General features: G+C 30.8%; 3 protein-coding genes across 4 annotated transcripts; 1 reads left to right on the top strand and 2 right to left on the bottom strand.

Moving 5' to 3' along the window:
- Nucleotides 1-5766: 5766 nt before the first annotated feature.
- Nucleotides 5767-8895, top strand: LOC8286682 (1-aminocyclopropane-1-carboxylate synthase 1). The gene is made up of 4 exons (XM_002511870.4): nucleotides 5767-6045; nucleotides 6170-6301; nucleotides 6418-6578; nucleotides 7541-8895. The coding sequence occupies exons 1-4, from the start codon at nucleotides 5890-5892 to the stop codon at nucleotides 8538-8540; spliced, it is 1449 nt and encodes a 482-aa protein (XP_002511916.1). The 5' UTR covers nucleotides 5767-5889; the 3' UTR covers nucleotides 8541-8895.
- Nucleotides 8896-13628: 4733 nt separating this feature from the next.
- Nucleotides 13629-14971, bottom strand: LOC107262362. Its single transcript, XM_015727740.1, has 4 exons — nucleotides 14597-14971; nucleotides 14114-14458; nucleotides 13916-14020; nucleotides 13629-13793 (listed from the first exon to the last, which is right to left on the bottom strand). Exons 1-4 carry the CDS (start codon nucleotides 14969-14971, stop codon nucleotides 13629-13631), a joined length of 990 nt encoding a protein of 329 aa, XP_015583226.1.
- A 6796-nt stretch (nucleotides 14972-21767) lies between these two features.
- LOC107262691 (heavy metal-associated isoprenylated plant protein 39) lies at nucleotides 21768-24445 on the bottom strand. Of its 2 annotated transcripts, XM_015729057.3 has the most exons (3): nucleotides 24152-24445; nucleotides 23645-23720; nucleotides 21768-22499 (listed from the first exon to the last, which is right to left on the bottom strand). In XM_015729057.3, exons 1-3 carry the CDS (start codon nucleotides 24155-24157, stop codon nucleotides 22021-22023), a joined length of 561 nt encoding a protein of 186 aa, XP_015584543.1. In that variant the 5' UTR covers nucleotides 24158-24445; the 3' UTR covers nucleotides 21768-22020. The 2 variants fall into 2 exon arrangements, with proteins under 2 accessions (XP_015584543.1, XP_015584542.1); XM_015729056.3 differs by lacking the exon at nucleotides 24152-24445 and having other exon boundaries at nucleotides 23645-23739.
- Between the last annotated feature and the right edge of the window lie 1236 nt (nucleotides 24446-25681).

Here is a 25681-nt window from a genome sequence, read left to right as displayed (position 1 = left end):
ATTACATCTTAAAATATTTTAATATAAAATTTTCAACAGACTTTTTATATAAATTAATTTATATTTTATAAATCTGTACTCAATATATATATAATATTATAAAAAATTACTATAGATTATGGTCTCATCTTAAAAATCTTTGTAATATTTATTAATTTTAAGTTGAATACTGTAGTTACAATAACTTTTTAATACTTTATGTATTTATTAAATAAAAATTATAATATTTATATAAAATAAGATATTAAAATATTTTCATATAAATTTTTAATATAGAATATATTTTATGTAAATTAAACTAAATTTCTTTTAATTTTTTAATTAATATATAAAAATATAAAAAGTTCTAACTGTATCAGTCTAAAATTGATTTAATTTTAAATAATTAATCATTCCAATAAATACGTATTGGAGGAGACATTCGTTGACGGGGTAATCGAAGAAGTAGAAGCATACACGTGTCTGGTAAGTAAGAATTGAGTTTGAAGAAAATACTAATGAGAACACAAAGTTTAAGAAATGGAAGACAGCCAAACAAAACAAATAGCAGTCGAGTGCCAAAGCATTAATTAAGATGAAGAAAAAGTCAACACAAACCGATAAAGTTGACACCTGTCTTTCTTAATTACCCAATCTAGCTGCGGACTCTTTTGTCTCTGTGCTTGTCTTTTTCTTTTAACAGCATAATTAGCCGCTTACTAATTACTACAATCTCAAACTTTAAAAATTCAAAAGTAAAATTAAATAATTTCTTCAATTTATTTTGCAACAGTTTCTTAACTATAAAAAATTAATTCTTAAAAAAGCTCTTATTTTAGTCTATATACTTATATTTAATCTAGAGCGCGCTGGACAGAGCCCTTGCGAATGACGGTAAAGTTAATATAACTGCATATCTAGTATTTAAATTTAAAATTTTAATTAAATTAAAAATGACCTTACCATTTTATGTACACTTATTTAAATTTATTTTTTATATTTAAATATTCATATACGGAATGGTCAAAATTTGTTGAGTAGGTATTGTACAGTAGTAGGGCGTGCATATAATATACACTGAATATTTACAGCAGGAAGTAGATAGTGTGTAAAAACTGTATATACGGGGATGCAGAGAGCAATAAATTGCATGTTTGAACACATTACATTTGCAAAACATCTGGAGAAGTCAGGCTTGTGTCCTTAAATCTGTGGTCAAGCCCATTGTCTATCTCTAATTAGCTAAATTGTTTTCCCTATCTAAATGGTCGGAAAACAAAAAAGAAAAAAAAGAAAAACTCCCTTTTTTTGGGCTTTAATAAATATAATTTGATCAAGTTTTATTGACTTTTTTGATGGATAGGATAAGATCTCAGTTATTATTTACATTAATATTATATTACAAAGAAATATAGTAAGAACTCTTCAAACGCTCTATGAACATGTGGATCATGTAATCTCACCAACCCCATAAAAGCTGCATCTTTAAATCCAACAAAATAATGGAAATGATCCTTCATAATAATACTTAAATAAGGGGTTGACATTGAAGCTTATTGTATAGTATATTCTTTGACTGTGTATTTCTTTTTATTATAGTAATATTATTAAGTTGGAGTGTTGAACACTCCATTTATCAGCAATCAAAATTCTTATTTGTCAATTCAGCAGAAGCATGTTTGTTGACGTTTTGAAATGTACAGCTTTGAGCGTCTAAGCGTGCTTTTCCTTGACTTCCAACAGCTTGCTTTATCCATTTAGTAATTCTAACAAAATTTAAATTTCATTTTTTAATCACTGATTAACATGCTAAATACAACAGAAATTAGGGTTTTGTTCACATATATACTTGCCTTTTTTAGAAGAAAAACTAAAGTTATGCTGTGTGTGTGTTTAGAATTATTGTTGAGTGATAAAAAAATATGTTTGAAAATTTTGAATTAATACATCTTTTTAAAATAATTTATTTTTGAGGAAAATATTAATCCATCTGCTTATACAAAATAAAAATTATAGTCAAAAAAATACTTTTTCAAACTCAATATCAAATGCACCTCGTAATTTTGACTTCTTTTGTTCTACTTTTTAGTTTAAATTTGAAATTTGAAATTATATAAAAGGTCGATATTTCATACTCAAATAAAATGATGAGATAATATCGGTTTAAGGATTAAAAGTTTCTCAAGACTTATATAAATTTAAGCCATTAATTTACTTGAGAATTATATTTTAATAGTCACTAAAAAAGATTTTTTTTGAAATCTTAAAATATGTTTCTCAAAAATAAAGTAAGTCAATATTTTCTTAATAGTTATTCATTAAAAATCAATATATTAAATAAAAATATTTCTAAATATGCTTATAGTGCATTTCCATAAAGAGAATATATTTAAAAAATTGTTTTAACTTTCTGTGTTTTTAATTTAATTATTTTTACAAATGAAACACTGGCATGTATCAAAAATAATCAATACAAAAAATTAATTAAGAAATAAATATAATGTATGCAAAGTGATTAAATTATAATTAAAACTGAAATTGAATGATTAAAATAATAAAATAAATTTTAAAAAAAGCTAGTTATGTCCTTCTCGACATTGGCTTGGGTAGATTCAATTGAAACATAAATTCTTTCTCTATAACTAATATCTATATAATGAAAAAGAAATCAAACTTTGGAATCTTATGATTCCCGGGACTTCAATAGATGAAGTGTTTTTCCATTAGGGTTTATCAGCAAGAGATTAACTTAAGATTATTTATAAAAAAGGCTTGAAAGCAGGAGTGGATCCAATTGATAAAGTTATATATACATATTTGTGACTTATTATAGATTACATATTCATACTATTCTCTTAAAAACAACAAAAACCTGTAATTTTCACCTGTCCACCTAATCCTTTGCATCTAGAAAAAGGTTATAAAACAGAGAAAGAGAATTATGAAAAGAACTTCTGCTTGATAAATTAAGTAGCACACGGAAATATTCAGTTCAGGACAAACAATGGAGTAGAGAAAGTGATTGTATCTGAGATGGAAAGGGCAAAAGTAATTATATCACTGCCATGTACCAGCGTGATACCAATATTCACATGGACTTCTGAAACCATTTGTAAGACTGAAAAGATTTTCCAATCGTTTCAAATTCTAAGATCAATTAAGAACAAAATAAAATCATGATAAACGTTAAGGTGTATATGCATTTAATTTCAAGTTGAAAAGGAAACAAAGGAAAACAGAAGCATTTTCTTCTACTGTGAAATGGGAAGAAACTGGAGAAACTTTGGCATGGTTAGCAACAAAAACACTTAGCACATTTCCCTGGCAATTACACGCCAAAACCCAGTAAAAGCAGGAAAGAAGATTTCCCCACATCAAACACGTATTCTAATTAGTTAACATTAATGGTCCTCTCCACTTATATTTTCAGAATAGAAATTTACACCTCCTTCAGGATCTATAAGTTTTATCATATTTATGGACTTCGAGAGTATCCGTTAAACAAATAAAATATTAATTCTCCTGTCATTAAGAATTATAAAATAATTTGACATCTAATAGAGATCGATAAAATATTAATATTTATTTATTAAAACAATTAATTAATAACAAAAAAGGAAAGACTTAGTTTTTTACCTACTCTATTTCTGTTCTCCTCCTTATATCAATTTTTAGAATCTCTTATTTTGAGTGAATGATCATATCACAAATTTTGTATCATCTTTTAATCAAATCATACATTTGGTAAAATCCATAAATTCTAGGAAATTTCTCACAGAAAACCTTCATTTCAAACAATACCTTAGATATATGTGAGATTTTCTTTAATTTTTTTTAATTTTAAAAATTTCTTTTAGAAAATAATAAAAAATTCATTTTAAAGAACATAAAATAACTTACAAAAATATAGAAAAAATTTAGAATTTATATTTTAAACATGCAATGATAATTCAAAAATACTTGAGATCTAACTAAAATGACAAGAACGTTTGCTTTTGGGATTTGAGCCACTCTCGATTTTGCCACTAATGGCTTGTTGGCCTCCCATGAACCAAAGAAAGAAAGAAAATGATAATCCGAAAAACCCATAAATGAAGCAAAAGATTGAACAGAGTTTCCATGTTCGGCAAGAAATCCATTCTACACGTACGTATAACCAAGAAAATGGGAAGAAGGCAAAGTAGGTAGGTGGACCCTGAGATCTCCCTGTGTAATTTCAGCATTCATAAAAGGAAACTGTAAAAACGTCTTATTCTTATTGGAAGAGTGATTTTATGAATCTATCCACAGATATGTTACTATTTCTTGAGCAAGTCCAAGAACCGGCCAAAAAGGAGTTTTAAGGTCAGAACAGGATTCACCCCCATCCTTTAATCTTTCAAACCGTGTCTTTGGATATCATATCTCCTGTCCTCTTTAATTCTTGCCCATTTCTAGGAAACTTCTTTATAATACTAGTACTTATAACTAAATTCCCCTTCCTTCTTTTTCTCTCTTTGATTTTTCTTTTTAAATAAAACATTGTCTATGATTTAAACACGTGTACTATTGAATCAGATTGAACCAACATAACAATTGGTCTAATAACAAGTCAGGTTGAATGAGTATTTTCTTTATGATTCTTAATTTTATCAAATCTTTATATGCAAATTGGATTAATAATTTCTTCCTCGACATTCTTGAGACTTGACTATTATATTCTCTTTTCTTTTCTTTCTCTCTCAAGATAAATGAAATTGCATTTAAAAAGAAGCTAAAACTATCAATTTTGCTAGCCCATCATCTAGAGGATTAAAAACGCGCGAAACATATATAATTAATTATTATCTTCATATAATGAAATAATCAAGATACTAAGTTGACAACTTTACTATCAGTGAAGAAAATGATGATAATCTTGTATGTTAAAAATAAAATATTTTATTAACCATTCAAATGAAATTAATACGAGTAAAACTTTTATTTCTAATATAATTTAATTTTAGTGTCTAATAAAAATAATAACTCTTAACGATTTATTTTATTTAGAAATTTAAAATTAAATTACATAGTAATTTAATAATACTAAATAAAAATATATTTTAATACGTTTAAATTCTTAAAATTAAATTATGCTAGAAAAATATTAAATTTATTATTTTAATAAGGCACTAAAATTAACTTATGTTAAAAATAAGACTTTATTCTAATTCAATAATAGAATTGATTTGGGGCGAGTTTGATTTTTGATAATAAATTAAGAGATTAAATTATAATTTTAAATTATGAGTTTACTCCTTCGACTAATACGGAATGAAGTAATAGTTAGTTTTATTAAGAATCAATGATGTTTTTATATAATAAAAAAATGCATGGACCGAATGATATATTCTACCAAATTGCAGGAGCAAATAGTATTTAAGCCTAAATTAATTTTGAATAAGCAAAACCAATACATGTATAAACCTAATCCAAAGGCGAAGAAGAAGAATTGGAACGATTTTGCATAAAGATAATAGAAGAGAAAGGAAGTCAAGAATCCTACCAGAAATGCTTTTCTTTTTGTTTCTGATCTACAGGAGCACACGTGCTCCTTCCCTGCATGATATCATTATTAACACGCAAGCCGTTACGCTTGACTCACAGAAATTAAACAACATAAAAATTTTCTTTCTTTAATTTTTGTTATATTTACTTACTTGCATTCCAATTCCAAACATTTGAACTTTGAATTAAAACATACTTTTCTCATTGTCTCCCATTAGTCATCAGAATCCTTAAACTCTATTTGCTGCCTATAAATACCCGACTCTCTCCTCTCCTTTTGTACATCACTTCGAACTCCAAAGCAAATATTAAGACTTCACTTGTCTATTTCTTTCCCTGTAACCCAGTTAGAGAATTCCTCAACTCGCATTCAAATAAACAAAAATGCCACGTGACCAGCTTCTGTCTAGAATTGCAACCAATGAGGGACATGGTGAGAACTCTGCCTACTTCGATGGATGGAAGGCTTACGATAGGAACCCTTTTCACCCTATTGATAATCCTGATGGGGTTATCCAAATGGGTCTTGCTGAAAATCAGGTTTGGCTCCGGAAATTTTTAAGCTCAGCTCAGCTTTTGAGTGACATACAGTGAAAACCTAAGCACTTAACGTGAGATTAATTTTTCTTTTTTGCTTTTGTACTGTTTTTGTTGTTATTTGCAGCTTTCTTTTGATCTGATAAGAGATTGGATTAAGCGAAATCCTGAAGCCTCTATTTGCAATCTTGAAGGAGCTTCCAAGTTCAAAGATGTTGCCAATTTTCAGGATTATCATGGCTTGCCGGAGTTTCGACAGGTATATATATATGCATAGAATTTTTAAGTACATGCAACAATGAACAGAAATATTACTCGTATACGTATAAGGTGCATTTCTGGAATCAATATTGAACATTATGGTGTTTTCTTCAGGCTATTGCCAAGTTTATGGGGAAGGTTAGAGGCAATCGGGTAACGTTCGATCCGGACCGTATAGTCATGGGTGGAGGAGCAACCGGAGCAAACGAGACGATAATGTTCTGTTTGGCTGATCCTGGCGATGCTTTCCTCGTTCCCTCTCCTTACTACCCAGCGTATGTACCACACTACTCATGAGTATTTGTATAGGCTTTTGAATACATTGATTCTTCATATCTTCCACTGATATGTTTGGTGGAATAATATTCAAGGGGGTAGATGTATATTGAAATTTGCCCAAGTGAGAACAATCAAAAGTGTTAGAAACTAAATTATAAGAAAAGGGAAAAAAATTGCAATTTGCAGGGGTTGCAATTTTTCCATTATGACCAACATGGTTTCGACTTTTGAACTTTGAAAGGAAAATTTGATTTTGCTTGCGCAGCAGTCAACCGTTTCCTCACCGACTTAAAACAAATCAAAACAGAAAACACAGAGAGAGGTCAATTTGACTAAGCTGCCATATCTGGAATTTTCAGTGGTCTTGTTGTGGGTCAAATACAAATTCAAATCAGGGTTTTTTACATTATTATTATTATTATTATATTTTTATTATTTAAAATTTTATTATTTTTTGATATATAAATCTATATATTTAGAGTTATTTTAGAGCATAGACAATATATTATTTTAAAAATTTTAACCCAGCTCTATATTTAAAATTATTATTATAGTTTAGCACTTATATCTGCCATTTTTCTTTTCTTTTACTTAATCAACTATAAGACAAATCATCTTATTTTACTCGAGTGGACTTTTGCTGCCAAGCAATTAATATATCCCCGACTAAGAGAAATTCAAAGAGTAGACTTCTCCCACTAATTTAGGAATGCAGCTGGCTAATTTCTCCACTTAAAATAAATACTTTCCGAATTTGTATAAAACTCCAACTATATTCCTAGTCATAAATGCTTAAATTATAGTCATTATCTGCCCAAAATAACTAAACAACCCCTTTTCTTGCCTCTTTGCATCGATCAAATTCAGGACCACCACCATATATATTTGTAATGTGAACATAGAAAAATGTTTTTCTTTTTTTCTTTTCCCTGATACATTTGGATATTTCATCATGCAGATTCGATCGTGACCTGACATGGCGAACTGGTGTGAAGATTATTCCAATTGATTGCTACAGCACCAACAATTTCCAGATAACCAAAGAAGCACTAGAAGTAGCATATGCCACAGCTAAAAAATCTGGCATCAATATCAAAGGCTTGATCCTGGCCAACCCATCAAATCCACTTGGGACAATCTTAAACAGAAAGACACTGAAAGACCTAGTAAGCTTCATAAATGAAAGAAACATTCACTTGGTCATAGACGAAATTTATGCAGCTACTATCTTCAGCTCCCCTAACTTCGTAAGCATCTCTGAGATCATACGAGAAATGGATTGCAACCGCGATCTAATTCACATTGTTTATAGCTTGTCCAAGGACATGGGTCTTCCTGGTTTTAGAGTTGGCATCATTTACTCATACAATGATGCAGTTGTTTGCTGTGCACGTAAGATGTCAAGCTTTGGATTAGTCTCTTCACAAACTCAATATTTGCTCGCCGCGATGCTTTCTGATGAGGTGTTTGTAGATGATTTTCTGGCGGAAAGTTCAAGAAGGTTAAAGAAAAGACACAGTTTGTTCACAAAAGGACTTGAACAAGTAGGGATCACTTGTTTAAAGAGCAATGCCGGTCTTTTTGTTTGGATGGACTTGCACCATCTTCTTGAGGAACAAACATTCGACGGGGAAATGGCGTTATGGAGGGTGATTATTAACGAAGTGAAGCTCAATGTTTCGCCAGGTTCTTCTTTCCACTGCAAGGAGCCCGGTTGGTTTAGGGTATGCTTCGCTAATATGGATGATGAAACTGTTGCCACTGCATTGAAAAGGATACGAGCATTTGTGGGTAAGGGAAAGGAAGAACAAGAAAAATCAACCAAGACTAGTAAGCGATGGCAAAAGAATCTTCGGCTCAGCTTCTCAGGCCGTAGATTTGAAGAGGGAGTCATGTCACCACGTATTATGTCTCCTCACTCTCCAATTGCCCATTCACCTCTTGTTCGAGCTAAGTAAAAAAAAAGCAACACTTAGTACAGCAATCTCTCTACTGTGTGGATACAATAAGGTTAATTATTTCCAAGATTCTTTCTTTAGGGTAACTATCACTGAATTTTTATTTTTATTTTTTTATTTCCCATTAGCTGTTAGCTTTTTTTGGGGAATATTATTGTTTTTATGTGTGGGATTAAGAAAGTTAATAGTCATGTATCAACACGTACTAAGTACGCTTAATTAGCTGATCTTTTGGAGAGGGAGAGTTTTGAAAATAAGTAATGTACGTAAGTGCAAACTACATCGCTCTCCTTTTCTTCTTTTTCATTATAACAATGTTTAATTGCAATGACATATCTTCACTAATTTCAAGTAATATTGTTCCTCTCTCCGTTCAAAAAGAAAAATATTATTCCTCTCACTATATATATATATATATATATATATTCTTATCATGATTAACAGATTCTTCAACTCTATTAAAGATTTTATATTGTAAACAATTTATAAAAATGAAAGGTTAACCAATCAAGTGGCTAATTCTAGTTATTTTAGTATTGATTGGAGTTGTAATCGCCAGAGAAAGAAAAGTATTTGGAGAATTTTTGTTTTTACTCAATCAATGAATGATGGTACAAAGTCAATCTGAAAAGAAATGAGCTAACACTATTTATATGAAAGCTAAAAGCTAAGTACAACACTGTAAAGCTAGGCTAAGAAATTAAATACAGCTATACAGTATATAACTCAACAAAGTACAAAATCTATTTGTTGGACTCCCATTCAATTAACTCCTATCAATTCAAGTTATAATAAACTGGTACAGTAGGAATGTAGAAGAACAACCACTAATAAGAAGAAAAATCATCCAAAGACAGTAAAACGAAAGTATAAGGCAATTCCTTCTAATATTAAAATGAAATTAAAAAAATAATTATAAGAATGTGTCTTAGTAGACATTACTCCATTTAGCAAGGAGGAGTATTCTTATTCTAGAAAGCACTCTAAAAGTTTATTTATGACCGCACCCAACCAATATGAAAGAGCACACTCTTAAGATCATCTCAAAAGGAAATAGTCAAATACCAACATCCCAAAACAATAAGAATAGTAAAGTGCTAAATCTTGAATACTTACGGAATATTAAAAAAAAGAATACACATCTCTATTTAGATCCATATGCCAACGGTGTCCATGACCATGAGGATGACATCTAATGATGGGGAAAAGTATAAATAACATGGTCACTCAAAATCATATAAATAACATTCTGTTATTATATATTTTATGTATATATATATTTGCTCTGTTACATATTATGACCCAATTGAGAAAATTACAAAGCCATCAGTTGGGAAAAGTATTGGGATGACGATGATAGACAAGTCGTTCTAACCATTATAGCACACATGTTTAATTAATATTCTTTTTCTGCACCACTCGAAAGGCCAATAACGGTTAAAATATTCATGTGCCTGTGGTTCACATAGAACTACCGTAATAATTAATCTTGTTAAATTATTGCCAAGCTAATATAGTTCATATCCCATATAATAATATGAAGTGGAAGTCTTATGTCAAGCATTTGCATAATAGATATTCAATCACTAAAATAAGGTTTAGGTGTATTATATCATTATCTTACCGTTATAGAGAAATTCATTGATGTAAATGTTATTGCATGACTCGAATGCTATTACTAGTTCACAATTTTGCTGATGGATTCGTCAAGTAAACTGTAGAGACCTCTGTCTCAAGTTGTTTTCGGTCGGTGATCAGACAAGTGACGAAAAGGGGGGCCATAAGAATGTTAAGGTCATTTTTTATTGTCGGTTTGCCTACCCGAAATAAATCTGTCAGCTTACATCAACAGAACCGACCACTGATGCATATAACAAAGTCTCTTGTATCTTTTTTGCATGTCGAAAGCAACAGAATTGCGTGGCCGGACCGTTAAATTAATGAGTTAGCATAGCTAAGTGGGCATATTCAACGGCCACTGCACTGGGATCAGTATTATTTATTGCATGGGGTCAAGAGTTATCTATACGTGTTTACTCTACTCAACAGATCTTTCCCTGAAAATGATATGGGCGGCAGAACTGGCGGTGGTGGGACACCTGCACTCCTCAGTTCAGACATATTCTCTTTTTCTTTTTCAATGGATTTGAGCGTAGAAAATGCTTCTTTTTTGCTGCAATTATTTTACTTTCATCATCTTGAAAATTATCTACTTGCAACTAGATTCGTTTGTTTCTCGAGTCGGGTATGTTCAAGGTCATTCGAGCTTTATTTTTTTTCTTTTAACATATATATATAATATATATATATTGTTTAAATTTGTATCTTTCAAATAATTACGGACAAGCCCAACAAATACCTAAAACCTATAAATAGATTTAGCTACAATGCATAAAAAGAAAAATAATATAATATAGCTCGTTCCTTTTCTTCGATAAGAATAGGGATTTGAAATGATACAAATTTCTCTTCATTCTGTTGTGCTCAGCGGGATTCGAGCCATGTATGTGGCAGACAACTGGTTCTATCGATACGAAACATGCATTATCCAAATAATGACATTATCCTCTGGTATTGATTTGACTTCTATGGGAATAACATAATACATAAATCACCGAGTAATAGTGTAGAGGTTTTGGAGAAAATGACAAACTCAAATTATGAAAAAGAAAAGATAACCTATTATAAATAAGCACTCACAAACTTTATATTTTAAATATTTAAGAACTATATATCTATACTCACCGTGGGTAACTCAATCCTAAATAAATGTATTCATGTGATGGAATGATAATAATGATTTAAGTAGTTATTAAATTTTATATTTATTTTTATATTTTTTTAATTTATTTACTTTAGAATTTTAATTTTAATTTTATTTTATTTTATTTTAGTGACTAAAATAATATTTTATTGATAATATAATTAAATTATAATTATAATTTAAAATTTATTGGTTAAAATAAAATAAATTTAAAACAATTAAAATTAAATTAAATATAAAATATGGTTACATTTGTATTACTATTTCGATCAAATAATACTAAGATGATGTGTTAATTGAACTAAAGTATTTTATATATATATATAATGGATGTCTACAACCACTTTATTCTAATTGGACAAGGTGGTTCGAAGCAAACGTATTCGTAGCATTAAATAATGTGAAGATATTTGTGTTTGTTGTTTTCTCATTATTTACCCTAATTTAACTTGGATATTAAATGTCAATGATTAAAACTATTTATTGAATTGATGTCTACGCCCACTGTATGTTTTACAAAAAAATTTGTCCAAATTTGATGGATGACTTTATTTATATATTAAATTGATAGATAATTAATATATATTTATTAGTTTTAAATGATGAAATATATGTCAGATCTAATACGAAAATGTGTGAACAAGATAAGAATACAATGAACTCAGACTTTATCGATATTGCAAACTTTACTTGATGATTGAAACAAAAGATTGAGGCTGAATAAATAGCCTTACATAAAATTGAAATTGCTATTTTGTAGCTCACGTCTTTCAACTAAAAGATATTGTGATTCTATGCTAAAGAATAGGTCTTAATCTAGATACTCCTTTTGACATTCTCATGCAGCTCTCCGTGCAAAAATGCACTTTTGACATCCAATTGATAGAGTTTCCAGCTATTTCTTACTGCCAAAGCTATCACCATTCGGATGGTATCCCATCTTGCAACTAGGGCAAAAACCTCATCGTAGTCTACACCCTTCTCATGTGCATAACCCTTGGCCACCAAGCGAGTTTTGCATAACCCTTGGCCACCAAGCGAGCTTTGCACTTGTTAACTTCATCGTTTTCATCCAGCTTCGTTCTGTAGACCCACTTTACCCCTATTATTTTTGCTTCTGAAGGAGCTTGAACTAGCTCCCGGGTCTAGTTCTTTCTTATTGCTGCTATTTCCACGTCCATGGCATCTCTCCAATTTTTCTTCTTCATTGCTTCTTCATAATAAACTGGATCATCAGTAGACATAAACATAAAAAAAATTGTACCTCATTTTCTAATAATTCTCCTCCACTTGTGTAGTCCTGAAGGTAGGTTGGAATTCTTCTTGCTCTCCTCTCTAAAGTTGGTGAAGTTACTGCTTCATTTGAAGAAGAATCAACAGTTGAGTTTTCTTTTTCTGCTTCACTCGTGCTATTTTCATCTTCATGCTCATCAAATTGCTCGAGTGCTTCCTCATAGGCTTCACCCCAGTCAAGTATATCACTTTTTGACTCTGCATCTGTCCTTCCCCAGTTCCAGCAGCCATCTTCTTCAAAGATTACATCTCGACTGATTGTTGCCTTCATTGTCAAATGGTTTATCATTTTATACCCTTTTGACTCCTTGCTATATCCAATGAACACCTGCTTCTGGCTTCTAGCATCAAGTTTGAGTCTTCTAGCATCTGGTACATGAATGTTCCCCACACATCCAAACACTTTAAAGTGTTCGACACTAGGCTTGAAACCACTCCAACATTCTTCTGGCATCTTGCCTTTTACATCAGATGTGGGACTTCTGTTGAGTACATGACAGGTCCATCTTGCAGCTTCTGGCTAGAACATTTTAGGTAGCCTCTTGTCTTCCAATATACAGCGTACCATATTCATAATTATGCGATTCTTGCGCTCAGCAACTCTGTTTTACTGAGGTGTATAAGCTGTCGTCAATTGTCGCTTGATTCCTTGAGGTTTACAAAAGTTTAAAAATTCATTTGAATTGAATTCTCCTCCCCTATCTGTTCTTAAACAACACAATGCCAAACTAGTCTCCTTCTCTGCCATAGTTTTAAAGTCTTTGAACATAGTAAAAGCTTCACCTTTTTCATTTAAAAAATAAATCCAAAGTTTTCGAATGAAATCATCAATGAATGTTAGTATGTACTTTTTGTTGCCATGTGATTTAGGAGAGATTGGACCACATATATCCGAGTGAATAAGTTGTAGTTGTTGTTTAGCTCTCCAGATGCTTTTCTTAGGGGTAGCTTCTCGATGTTGTTTTCCCACCATGCAGCTTGTACAAATTTTTAACGGAGCATTTAATTTTGGAAGCCCTCGGACCAAATTCTTATTGTGTAGCAGCGCCGATATAGCTCAAGTGACCAAACCTTTTATGCCATATTTCACCAAGGTCATCACCATTTGCATTGAAGTATGTAGGCGTTGATATAATAATGTTTGTTATCACAAGGAACATTCTGTTGGGGTCATCAAGCTTTCCATTATGCAGCCCCTGCTTGGATGATATAGCTTGCAAACTTCATGCTTAATTACAATTGTGATGCCTCGATCTTGGAGCTGCCTAATACTCAGTAAGTTATTGCGTAATTCAGGAATAAAAAATACGTCACTTACAATTTGAGTGATTCCTCCGAACTCCAATCTGATGTTTCCCTTTCTCATTACTTCTAGCTTTGAGTTATTTCCAAGCTTGACTGAGTGTCTGAAGCCTTCATCCAGCTGCATGAACCATTCCTTGTTTTCGGACATATGATTTGAGCATCCAGAATCAAGAAACCATATTCCTTCTTTCTTGTTTTAATGAGGATCTACTTGTGCCATCAACAACATCTCTTCCTCTTCGTTAAATTTTGCATAATTTGCTCTTTTCTCCCAATTTGGGCACTCATACTGATAGTGTCCCAGATTATAACACCTATAGCATTCCACAGCAGCCCTACTTGTAAATTGTTTGCCTTTACCTCTTCCTCGGCTTCTCATTGTGCCTCTGCCTCTGCCTCTTTCATAACGCTCCTCATGTGTCACCTTCAGTGCTTGCTCCTCCTCATTTGAACCTTTCATTCTTTGCTCATGGATAAGAAGACTACTTTGGAGCTCATCAATTGTTAGAGTTTCCACATTGTTAGACTCCTCAATGGAGCACACAATGTAGTTGAACTTTGGCACAATAGACCTTAGAATTTTTCCTGTAATATCATTTTCTTTGACAATCTCTCAAGCTTTCGTCTGCTTTGCTATGGAGAGAGCTCGTCCAAAGTATGCATTGACATATTCTCCCTCTTTCATCTTCAGTACCTCGAACTCAATCTTCAAAGTTTGAAGTTGAGCTCTCTTCACTCTAGTTAAACCTTTGAACTTTTGCTTCATTGAGTCCCATATCTGCTTTAAGGTGTCATCATTTAGTATTGTCTCCATGATTTCTCTATCAATGGCTTGATAAAGATAGTTCTTCACCTTCTTGTCCTTCAGCTGCTGCTTTGTAATTGCCTTTGTCTCCTCATCAGTTGGCTCTCGATTTTGTGGACTAGCAACCACTCCATCCTCGACTAAGTTCCACATTTCTTTAGATTGGAGGAAGTTTTCCATCAGCTTCGCCCAATGCTCATAGAAGCCATCAAATTTGGGAATTGTTGGCTGCACAAATTTGTTGCTACTGCTGCTTTCTGTCATTCTCACTAATTTTCTCTCTCGTGTTTACTTTCCTTAAATTCTCTATCTTTCTCTCTTTTTCTCTTTCTCATATCAGGCCCTTTTTAACGAGGCTCTGATACCAAATGTGAACAAAATAAGAATACAATGAACTCAGACTTTATTGATATTGCAAACTTTACTTGATGATTGAAACAAAAGATTGAGGCTGAATAAATAGCCTTACATAAAACTGAAATTGCTATTTTGTAGTTCATGTCTTTCAACTAAAAGATATCGTGATTCTATGCTAAAGAATAGGTCTTAATCTAGATACTCCTTTTGACTAGGAGTCTTATTAACAGACTAAAATTCAAATACTAACTCAAAACAAATATTAATATTCCAACAAAATGTAAAACATTCATACATACGTGTCACTCTTTTATCAATCGTGAAACATATATTAAATTTAAATAAGAATTTTTCATATGCTAATACTCATACGTGAGATTAAATAATGGAAAAATATTTACTTTTATTTTCACCCTAATTTAATTAAAGTGTTAAATGTCAACATTTGAATATTATATATCATGGATATCTGTATTCCACTTTAGTCTTATTGGATAAACCAATTCGAAGCAAATGTATACGTAACATCAAATAATGGAAAGAAGTCGTGTTTGTTGTATTTTTATCCTAATTTAACTAAAGTATTAATGTAAACGAATTGCGTCTTTCTAACTTCTAAATTTATGGGCTAATTTTTCTTTTTTTAAAGTTCGTGACTAATAGACATTAATTTTATTAACTTCCCTAAATTATAATGCAATGAGATAAAGAAAACTGAAAGCAAATTGATAATTGCCATCGAATTTAACTTAAAAGTAATATGAGTTAGATGTTTAACTAAACGGTGGCGTTTGAATCAAACTAAGATTTGCTAAAAAAGAAAAGTGGAAATTGCTAAAGGTGCAAGTGATTCTTGCTGTTAGTTCATAATGGAGAAAATATTGATTTCTTTTTTTCTTCTTTTTCATATATAACTCCTTTTGCTTTGTCAAATCTATAAGAGAATTTAACCGTTGCTAAAGATGTGATTTTTATATGCTTTTGACTCCAACCCTATTTCATCTCCAGTAACTTCCAACACTTCTGTTATTATTAAGATTAGTGGTTTTTATGTCGCAACGTTCTTACTTTAAATTTGTAGAATTTTAAATAAAAATAGTGAAGGAAAATATTTATAAAGTGTATAGAGGTGAATTACCAATTCTAAAATTAATTCAATCTCTCGCCAAAATTGTAATTTCATCAAATTTATTAGATGTTAAGATCAAAATTAATATTAAAGTACAGTAATAATATTTGAAAAAATAAAAATGACGTACTAGATTCAAACACAATAAAATATAATATTGATTCGACGATGATAAGAATAAGAAATATGATCTGCGAAAGTGGGACTCTCTCTTTTTATAGAAGCAGACATTTGGAACTAATCCATGAGTGATGATGTGTATCTTTCAAAACGAATAGAACTGATGATGGTAGGCGTAAACATTTCTTGGAAAATTGTGGCCTCTACAAATCTCTGATTATCTTTCATGTTAACTTGTAAAAGCCGACTGCAACTACTAGCTTCCAAGTTTGATAGAAACCAAACAATTTATGTATGTATTGATGCGTGTGTGAACATAAAGATATGGGACTGTAGTTTATGAGATTACAATAATTAATTAAGTTGCTACTTACGTGTAATAGCATGATAATCCAGGGAACTAAATTGCAGGTCAATCGCAAAGCTTGCGTAGCATGAGAAGTTGAAGATATATATGAGACCTAATCTGCTATTTGCACGTCTCTCTTTCTCTAATCATCACTAATATGGTGAAGTTGTATTATTGGAATACCCAAACTGGAGTAGGAAATATGTAGGATAAGTTAGGTAACTGTTCCTGCCAATTTTATTAATATCTCAAACCCTTTTTTAGATTATTTTACATTAGATTATGATGACTAAAGAGATAAAAATATAAAATATCGGATGATTATCTTATTTCTATCAAACATATGTACTATATTTTTTCTATGCTAAAGCTTAGCCCTATTGAACAATAAGTCACTTTATAAATTTTTGTGATTAGGATGGCTTTTTAATATTTTTATATATTTATGGAGCAAAAATTATAAAATTTTAGAATAATTTAAATTCGAAATCAAGAACTTAGTAAGTTAGAAAAAATCTCATTTATAAATTTTTGGGTCTTTCTCTTCTTTGAAATGGTACAGTGCTACTGCCTTACATTAGATGTTATTGTCATATATATTATAGATAGCTTTGGAACTCTTGCTAGATCGATCTCCATATGGCTACTCTTTAGTTCTTATGAACAGAGAGTTTTTGGAACATTTCGTGGATGGATATTGCTTGCACGCAATTTCGATTTTTCTATATTTGAAGTAATTAAAATTATAAAATGATTTAGATAATCTCACACATTTATAAGCTAAAGATTCCTTTTCAATCTTTTTGCAAAGTGAATTGTTGGTGAATTTATTTCATTCTTATGTCTTTCAATAGGTCATCAAATAATAAAGGCATGTTAAATATGTGCACCGCTCATTTCTGATAGTACGAATTTCTAGACGAAAGGGCCAATACCAGAAAATTTGTCTCTTAAATTAATGTAAGAAAAATGTGGCCCCGTGTGCAGAAGCCACAAGCCATAATTTCACATTAATGAAGCATTTATTTTGTTTTTTTGTTCTTATAGTTCAGAACACAGTTGCATTAGGTATAAAAATCAAATTCCAAGTTGCAATAATATATAATGGATACACATACCAAATTATTAAAGTATTTTCTAAACTTTATATCTTCTCATTTCAAAATTCTTGTGATATGAGCCAATGGAATTAAGTCTTTAGGGATATGAAACGATATTTATTAGAGTTTGATTATTGATACTTTTAAATAAATGTTTTAACTCCAATATTGATCCTTTTATAAAATTATATATTACTTTTTAATTGTAATTAAATTATAAATCATATAACTTTACTAATTTTTTTCTTTTACTTTATTTTATTATTTCTTTTGTCTTTCTCATTTATTCTTTTTAATTTTTTTTTAAATAATTGATACTAAAATACAAATTATATACGAGTCCAGCTCGACCAAATTTATTCACCGTCGTATCTACTAACAAAACTTTCATTATAGATAGTTAAACTGATTAGAGAAAACATCAAAACTCTCACTCTAGTAGCATCATCAATACCCATAAAGACATCCAAAAAAAAACAAGAGAAAAAGAAACCTTATTGTCTTTGTCATGGAAGGAGCGGCAATAGATGAACAAAGAATGTTAAAGGCGTTTTGCATGGTGATGTGTTGGGAACCGTTTGGAAATTGGTAAATCAAAAGGAAAGAGCTGCTGCTACACACATTTAAAATGAAGAAATGGCTTCCTAAAGGAGACTGTAGGGTGCTGAGCATTACAATACAAAAATAAGGTGATTTGGTTAGTGGTAATGGCAATGGAGAGTACTAGCTTCTGGATGGCCTGAATTCATGTTTTTGGTTTTAATTCTATGTTCTGAAAGTGAAAGAATAGTCCATAAACTATATATTAGTTTCATTATATTTTGTCAAGTTAATGTAGAGCACATGATGCAATTGATCGTTCATTTTCAATAGAATATTTGACTATATTTTCAATAATTCTTTCACCTAATTAACTTAGTTTTTTCAGTTATTACGATTTTAATCCATGAAACATATGTTTTATGATTCATATTAATCATAAAGGTATTTGATGTTGATAAAAATAATAGTTTAGGAATGTAATAAAGTCTAAGCATATTGTAAGGACCCACTACGAGAAAAGGAAAAACAAACAAATGGAGGGACCTGAAAATAGATTTTGTTTTTCTTAAAAATCAAAATAGAAAATCTCAAGCCGCATGTAAAATGGCATTTTACGTCATTAGAACAGGCAGATGGTGATTCACATGTCATACATTTGTCAATGGCAAATGAGTATGCAATGACGTGGATGGATTATTATAGTTAGAACCACCATGGCCATCACTGTCTAATTTATAGCTTAAACTTATATATTTATATAATAATAATAATAATAATAATAAAGATTAGGATATGGATGCTTGAAATGAGAGGTACTTCCTTTTGTGTCCAGAGAAATTCTTGTTTCTTTTCTTGGGCTATGGTTTTCCTCTTTGCTTTTTGCCCATAGATTATGGTTTTGAAAGGGGAGTGATAGAGGACTGTATTCCACCTAATGTGTCTACCATTTGACACTTGCCCTACTTCTTTTCATAAGTTGCTCTGAATTTTTGGTGTGTTTTAGAAATATTTTATTTCTTTTTACAAGGTAAAAGGAAGAATTTAATATAATAATCCAACCGAAAGACAAGAAAAATAAAATTAATGACTTTAAATCTGTCACGTCTTGTCAATATTTTATACTCAAATTAAATAAGAAAATGTATTTATAAAAAAAAAAAAGGAGAAAGATTCACAATAATATTTATAAAAACTATTAGATAAATTTCGTGTATTGTATTATTATAAATTAAGTTAATTGTATAATAATATGTGATATTTTTTATTAAATATTATATTTGTACGAGTGTTAGAAAGTATTTTAGTTTAGCATAATTGGATGTTTAAATGAATCAGCACATGAAGCTACTAAATGAGTTGGGATATGTACGAACAAAGAATTATACAGCTTGATTGTTGTTAGCAACATGCATTTGTACTTTTGAAACATGCGAATAAACAAGATTTTCAGAGTCCCATGTGGTGTGGGCAGAATATCGATTGTGTTTTACTCTTGTCTTATACATATTCTAATTCCAAAAGGCTAATAAAGCCCAAAATTGAAAGCTGGTTTAGTTAATTAATTATAGGTTGAAACAAATTACAGCAAAATGCAACTTCAGCTTTGGACAACCCCACACACCAAACCCTGAAAACTAATTAAAGAGAACTGCCTTTCCTCTCCCAAAAGTAGAAAAAGATATTTTAATTATTAGTTATCTGAAAAAAAATGCACGTTTGATATCAAAAGTACTGGAAACAAATGTGGTCGGAAATAATGCATAATAAAATCAAGAAATTCCTGGAACAGAAAACTCCATAAGCTAAGTTTTGATTTCCAACTAAACAGTGGCATGCTAAAGGAGAGGGAGAGGGAGAGGGAGAGATAGAGAGAGAGTCCTTAGCAAAATGATTAGATACTGCCACCGACCTATGCAGGTGGACCATGACCCTTCTTTAGCTGAAAGCCTGAAATATACAAGGAGGTGATAGATTATTTAGACCCACCAATATATATTTTTCTTTTGAGACCATGACCCTGCATTCCTTTTACAGCACAGGAAGAGGATCAGAGATCTTAAGAGATCAAAGCACTACTCCGTCTATGACCCACTAGGAATCTTCCCATCCCATCCCATCTCAGTTAAATTCGACTCTAATGATCTAACTCTTGTTTTGTAATTCAAAAAAAAAAAAAATATTTACTGCCAATAGAACTCTAGTTGGCTTCGAACTAGAAATTTCGGAGTATTAGAGATGATTCCAATACCAAGTAATATCAAAGTTTAAATCACTTCGTATACTACCATATTTGAGTGGCGCAAAGTGAGGGAAAAGGAAAAAGAAATTAGACTGACTATTTTTTATTTTCATAATTTAGTTGCTAAAGTAAGGAAGGCAAAAGGAGAAAAAGAAGAGTGAAATATGACAATTATAATTCATTTCCAATTTAAAGAGAGACCAAAAGAAAAATTTTAAGTCATTGACATGTCCTTTCTTTTGGAGTTCTTAAATAATCATTAAAGAATAAATTTAGAGATTAAAAAGGCATAGAAGAGACTGTATTTCTCCTTCCCTATTTTTCCAAATAAAGTTTAGATTCATTTCATTTTGTTTCTTTATTTTTGTTCATTTCCAATGTTTAATTTCCTTTCCTCTTACTTTTGAACTGCATTTCCTTTCTTGCAAATGTTAAGCACCCCTTTAATCTTTAAATTGATCAATGCAGCTGATAGTTGATAACTGATAAATTAAACCGTTTGATAGAATTTTATAAACAGTTATTGTTAGTATGTTATTGAAAATATATTTAATGATACAAATTAAGGAAAATAACTTACAATAATTAAAAATATTATAGTTAATTTTTTTAGCTCAATTGTATTTATTATTAAAAATATTTATAAAAATTATTTTAAAAATAGAAATTTAATTTAAATTCTACTAATAAAAATTTCTAATTTCAAATATCATAATTTTAAATATTATAATTATTTAACTATTAAGAATAATTCAAAATAATAATTATTTATTTTACAATATTAAAATTTAATTATATGAGATCAATTTAAAGTAAATTATTATTAATAAATTTTAATAAAAATAATAGTGTCCGAATAAATAAATAAATAAATAAATCAAACCAGCAATAAGAAAAAGTTCTAAAATAGAGCTGATTAGGACTAAATCAGTTATCAGTTGTTGTTTCTTAAGTCTTTACTAAACTGTTCAACGAGAAACAACGAGAAACAATTATCAGCTACATCAACCGTCTAAACCAAACACTCTAATTCTTAATTGGTGCCAACTCGAAAAGAATAGCTTCCACAATTGGCTAAAGACACCTTTTTTTTTTTGGAACAGTCAAACTGTAATGTATAGATTCCTATTCATTACTTTACCCCGTATGCAGAAATTTTTTGCTATCACTATAATTTGGCATTAAATTGAGAAAGTTACAGAGTAAATAGCAAGAAAGAGCAATAAGCAAATAGTATATATGATATAACAACTACGGTGGTGACAAAAAAAAACAAGTTCCAAAATTTCCTTTATTCTTTCTACACATTACTTATGTTCTGAATAGATTGAATGAGGCATCACCATCTATATACAAGGTTCCTCTGTTCTTCGGTGTTTTACCTCTTTAACACATGTTTGCACATCGACTGATAAGATCAAAAACCATCACCAGTCCGAGACAAAGGCGAACTCTTTTTCTGTAGCCATTTCCAACTTAAGAAATAACACAAGCATTTGGATTCTCTTCAATGCTTTGGACATAGTAGTACGTTGTCAGCTGAGGATTATAAGCTTTGTATGCCTTGACCAGCTCTAAAACTGGGTCTGGTGGAGGTGCCAGTGCTGGTGCTGGTGCTGGTGCTGGTGCAGCCTTTCCTTCTTCCTCTTTCTTTGGCTCTTCTTTCTTTGCTTCTCCCTCTTTCTTTGGCTCTTCTTTTTTTGCTTCTTCCTCTTTCTTGGGTTCCTCTTTCTTTGCCTCCTCTTCTTTCTTTGGTTCTTCTTTCTTAGCCTCTTCTTCTTTCTTGGGTTCCTCTTTCTTTGGCTCTTCTTTCTTCTCAGGCTCCTTTGCTGGCCCTACAGAAACTATATCTGTTGACCAGTACTTTCTCAACTTGCTCACTACAGTTATAGGATCAACTGTTCCTATCACTGTTAATTTCTTTTCTTTCATGTCCATGGCGATGGAATCAATCCCTATAATTTTTTAAGAAAAAAAAAATTTAGAGTTTGGTAAATAATTCCAATATTCAATGCTCTCCCTAGATGGGAAAAATGAAAGGTCAAGAGGACTTTGTCATATTTTCACAGGCGCAGAGGGATAGGAATAGGTACTGCAAAACCGTGCAATAATACAAATTCATGTCTATCATTCTCTACTGTTCTTTTTATTGTTTCAATACTCAGTGAATCGCTAATTTTTGTGCACCGCATTAGAATAATTTGAACTTGATTCAGCCAAATAAAATACAACTCTGATTGTCAATTCTAATCATGTAAAGGTATAAGACAAGCATCAAGTTAATAATTTATAGAGATCTTCCAAACAGAGATTGTTTTGTTTCTATCTCTGGCCCTACAACCAAAAAGAAGACAAATCAATTCTAAGCATACAGACCTTAGAGGAAAGAATTGGTGAGTTTTACACTTAATGGACTTGAATTATTTAATATTGATAAAATTTTGTGGATCCTCTCTATGTGTTTGGTGTATAGACCTGAAATACTTTTTGGTCACTATATTTCAAAAAGGTTTATTCAGCTTGTAATTTTCCTTATTAGACACATCTATGTTCGGGTTACATAAGTGTTATTTGAGTGATATAGACGCTATCATCACAAGCTCCACTTTTTATTTTTACCAGAGTTTATCCTAATTAACAGATGATTATACATATTTAAAAGATAATTCAGCTTGAGTGGGCCAATTCTTAGAGTAATAATTACTAGCAGATAAAAACAACTGTAGTCATGATACTAATAATTACCTTATTACTTGTTTACACACCAAATCTCTCTACCTAATAATTAAGAATTTGTTTGGTGAACTTTCTTTTCTTTATGGTTATTATTATTGTTAGGTAAAAAAATTCAATCTTTACCTAAAATCACTTTCTTCTACTGTAAGCGTAACAAAAATATGAATTAGATAAAAGAAAAAAAATTGAACAAAGAAAGAAGGAGAAGAGAAGGAAAAAAACAAGATCGTTTGTGATGTTGTACTCTTTTGGCATTTCTCTGCTAATTACCTAGCTTCTCCCTGAATTCTCAATCAAATAAGCGGATGGTACGATGATGATGATCAACAGAAATTATGTTATTAATTTTCAAGAGATTTGGTACCTGAAAGAGTAGAAACTGTCTTAAGAGCCTTCTGCTTAGCTTTGTCATCATGCAAGTCCAACTTCAGTATAAACTTCTGCAACCACATAAATCAAATAGATCAATTTTAGATTATTCAATAAAAGTTTCAAATAGGAAATTCTTTATCGAGAACATCAAAATCATTATTATTTTCCCTTTTCTACTAAAAGAATCTCCAATTATTTTATATTTTCATTGAAATCAAAGATCAACAAGTGAGAAAAGCAAGACAAACTTATTCAATAGTTAATCAATATTTAAATCTGTGTGAGACAAAACTTTAAGAATGTGCAGAGACACAGTCTTTCAAGGAAGAGAATACTAAAAAGTATCTATCTTTTACACACAATGGCAAATCGTAGATGAAAAGTGCATAACAAGAGTGCTTATTAGGAAAGAAACTAAAAAAGAAGAAATTCCGTCAAGAATCAGAATCCAATAAAGAATAGTAAAGAAACAGATTCCAAGAGCTTTAAGGAATCAGACCTTCATTTTCTGGATTGCACTGATGTGCAGATCAAAGCCAGAGAGCAGAGAAGAAGGTTGAAAAATAGAGAAAGAGAAAGAAAATGAGCTTCTAAAAAAGAGGGAGGGAGAGAGAAAGAGAGGCAGAGACGAAATCGAATAATGCTTCGTTGAAAAAGATAGAAGATAAATGCAGGGTTTGCAACCAAAAAATCCGAATCAAAACAAGAAAATGCAGAATAGGAGAGAGAAAGGGGGGCAAAAGCTAGAGAGAGAAAGCAAGAGAATGAATTCAGTGCGCTAATGTTGTAGCAGAAGAAGTGTATGTAGTAGTGGAGCTATATAGCCATTCTTTATCAGGTACGCCAAGCTGATGAGAAGAGAATAACCGTAGCTTTCCATGTAAGGTCCACGCGAGCGAAAGGGCCGTGACAACCACTCCCGACCCCGAGTTTTTAATAAAATTTTATTGGTTTCTTCTGTCCCTAGGAACTATAATATTCATTCAATTTGTGGACTACAAGTCTTGAATGAACATTCTCGTACTCCAATTCTGCAATTAAGTAGAAACAAGTTGCCTTTTCAATTGACTGAATCAACACCTGAGATTTCTTATTATTATTATTATTTTGTGGTCATTTTGATAATACTCACGACGATTTTTATAAAAAAAAAAATTATTTAGGTATGAAAATGAGCAAACTTTCTTCGTTTATTTATTTATTTATATGTATTTGTATTAAATGTTATAATTAATCAAATAATATCTAGAAGACTTATTAAATTGAAAGTATTTTTATAATATAAAATTTTATATATTGTATAAATAAATTTGGTAAAATAATCACATTCCAGAAGGAAATATTTTATTAAATTCGTACGGAAAATGAATTTTATAGAAATGAATTGAATTTTATCATTTTTAATTTGGTTTATATGTTTACTCTATACAAATTATATGCAATGATTAATATCAAATAAAATCTGATATTTACTTAAATATTTTAAACATTTAAGTAAATTACTAAATAGTAGTTTACTAATTTTTCATCTTACTAATTAATTATTTATGAAAAATTATTATTTGATATCATTATAATTAAACTAAAAAGTTTAGACAATTGGTATATAATTATTTAAAATATTTCTCTTTAGCAATTGTTTTACGTAAAATATGGAAATAACTTTAAAAGGTTTCAATTTATTCAAAACAAGTAATGTTAATGAAAATTTATGTGGAAGATATTGGAATAAAAGTGGGATTGAGCAGCCCTAGAGAAATAATAAATAAATGTCAAATCCCGATAAAAAAAAAAAGAAAAAAAAAAATCAATTGATTGCGGTTAGGTGGCCCGTGTAGAACAGCGTAACTGAGGCAGGCAGTAAATAAAAGGAGGAATATGATTGTGGGCAATAGAGGAGGAGAGTGTGGACCCAAACGGTCAAGCATCAAAATACAGGTGCGAGTTTTTATAATCACGGCGGCGAAATACATGCAGCCCTTTCGGCCATCACCGCGCGCACCACCAAATGCATCTCCGGCGCCGTAAC

This window comes from Ricinus communis, chromosome 1 (assembly GCF_019578655.1).
Source record: "Ricinus communis isolate WT05 ecotype wild-type chromosome 1, ASM1957865v1, whole genome shotgun sequence".
Lineage (NCBI taxonomy): Eukaryota > Viridiplantae > Streptophyta > Magnoliopsida > Malpighiales > Euphorbiaceae > Ricinus > Ricinus communis.
The sequence above is the reverse complement of the archived record's forward strand: the minus strand, read 5'-3'. Positions and strand labels throughout refer to the sequence as shown.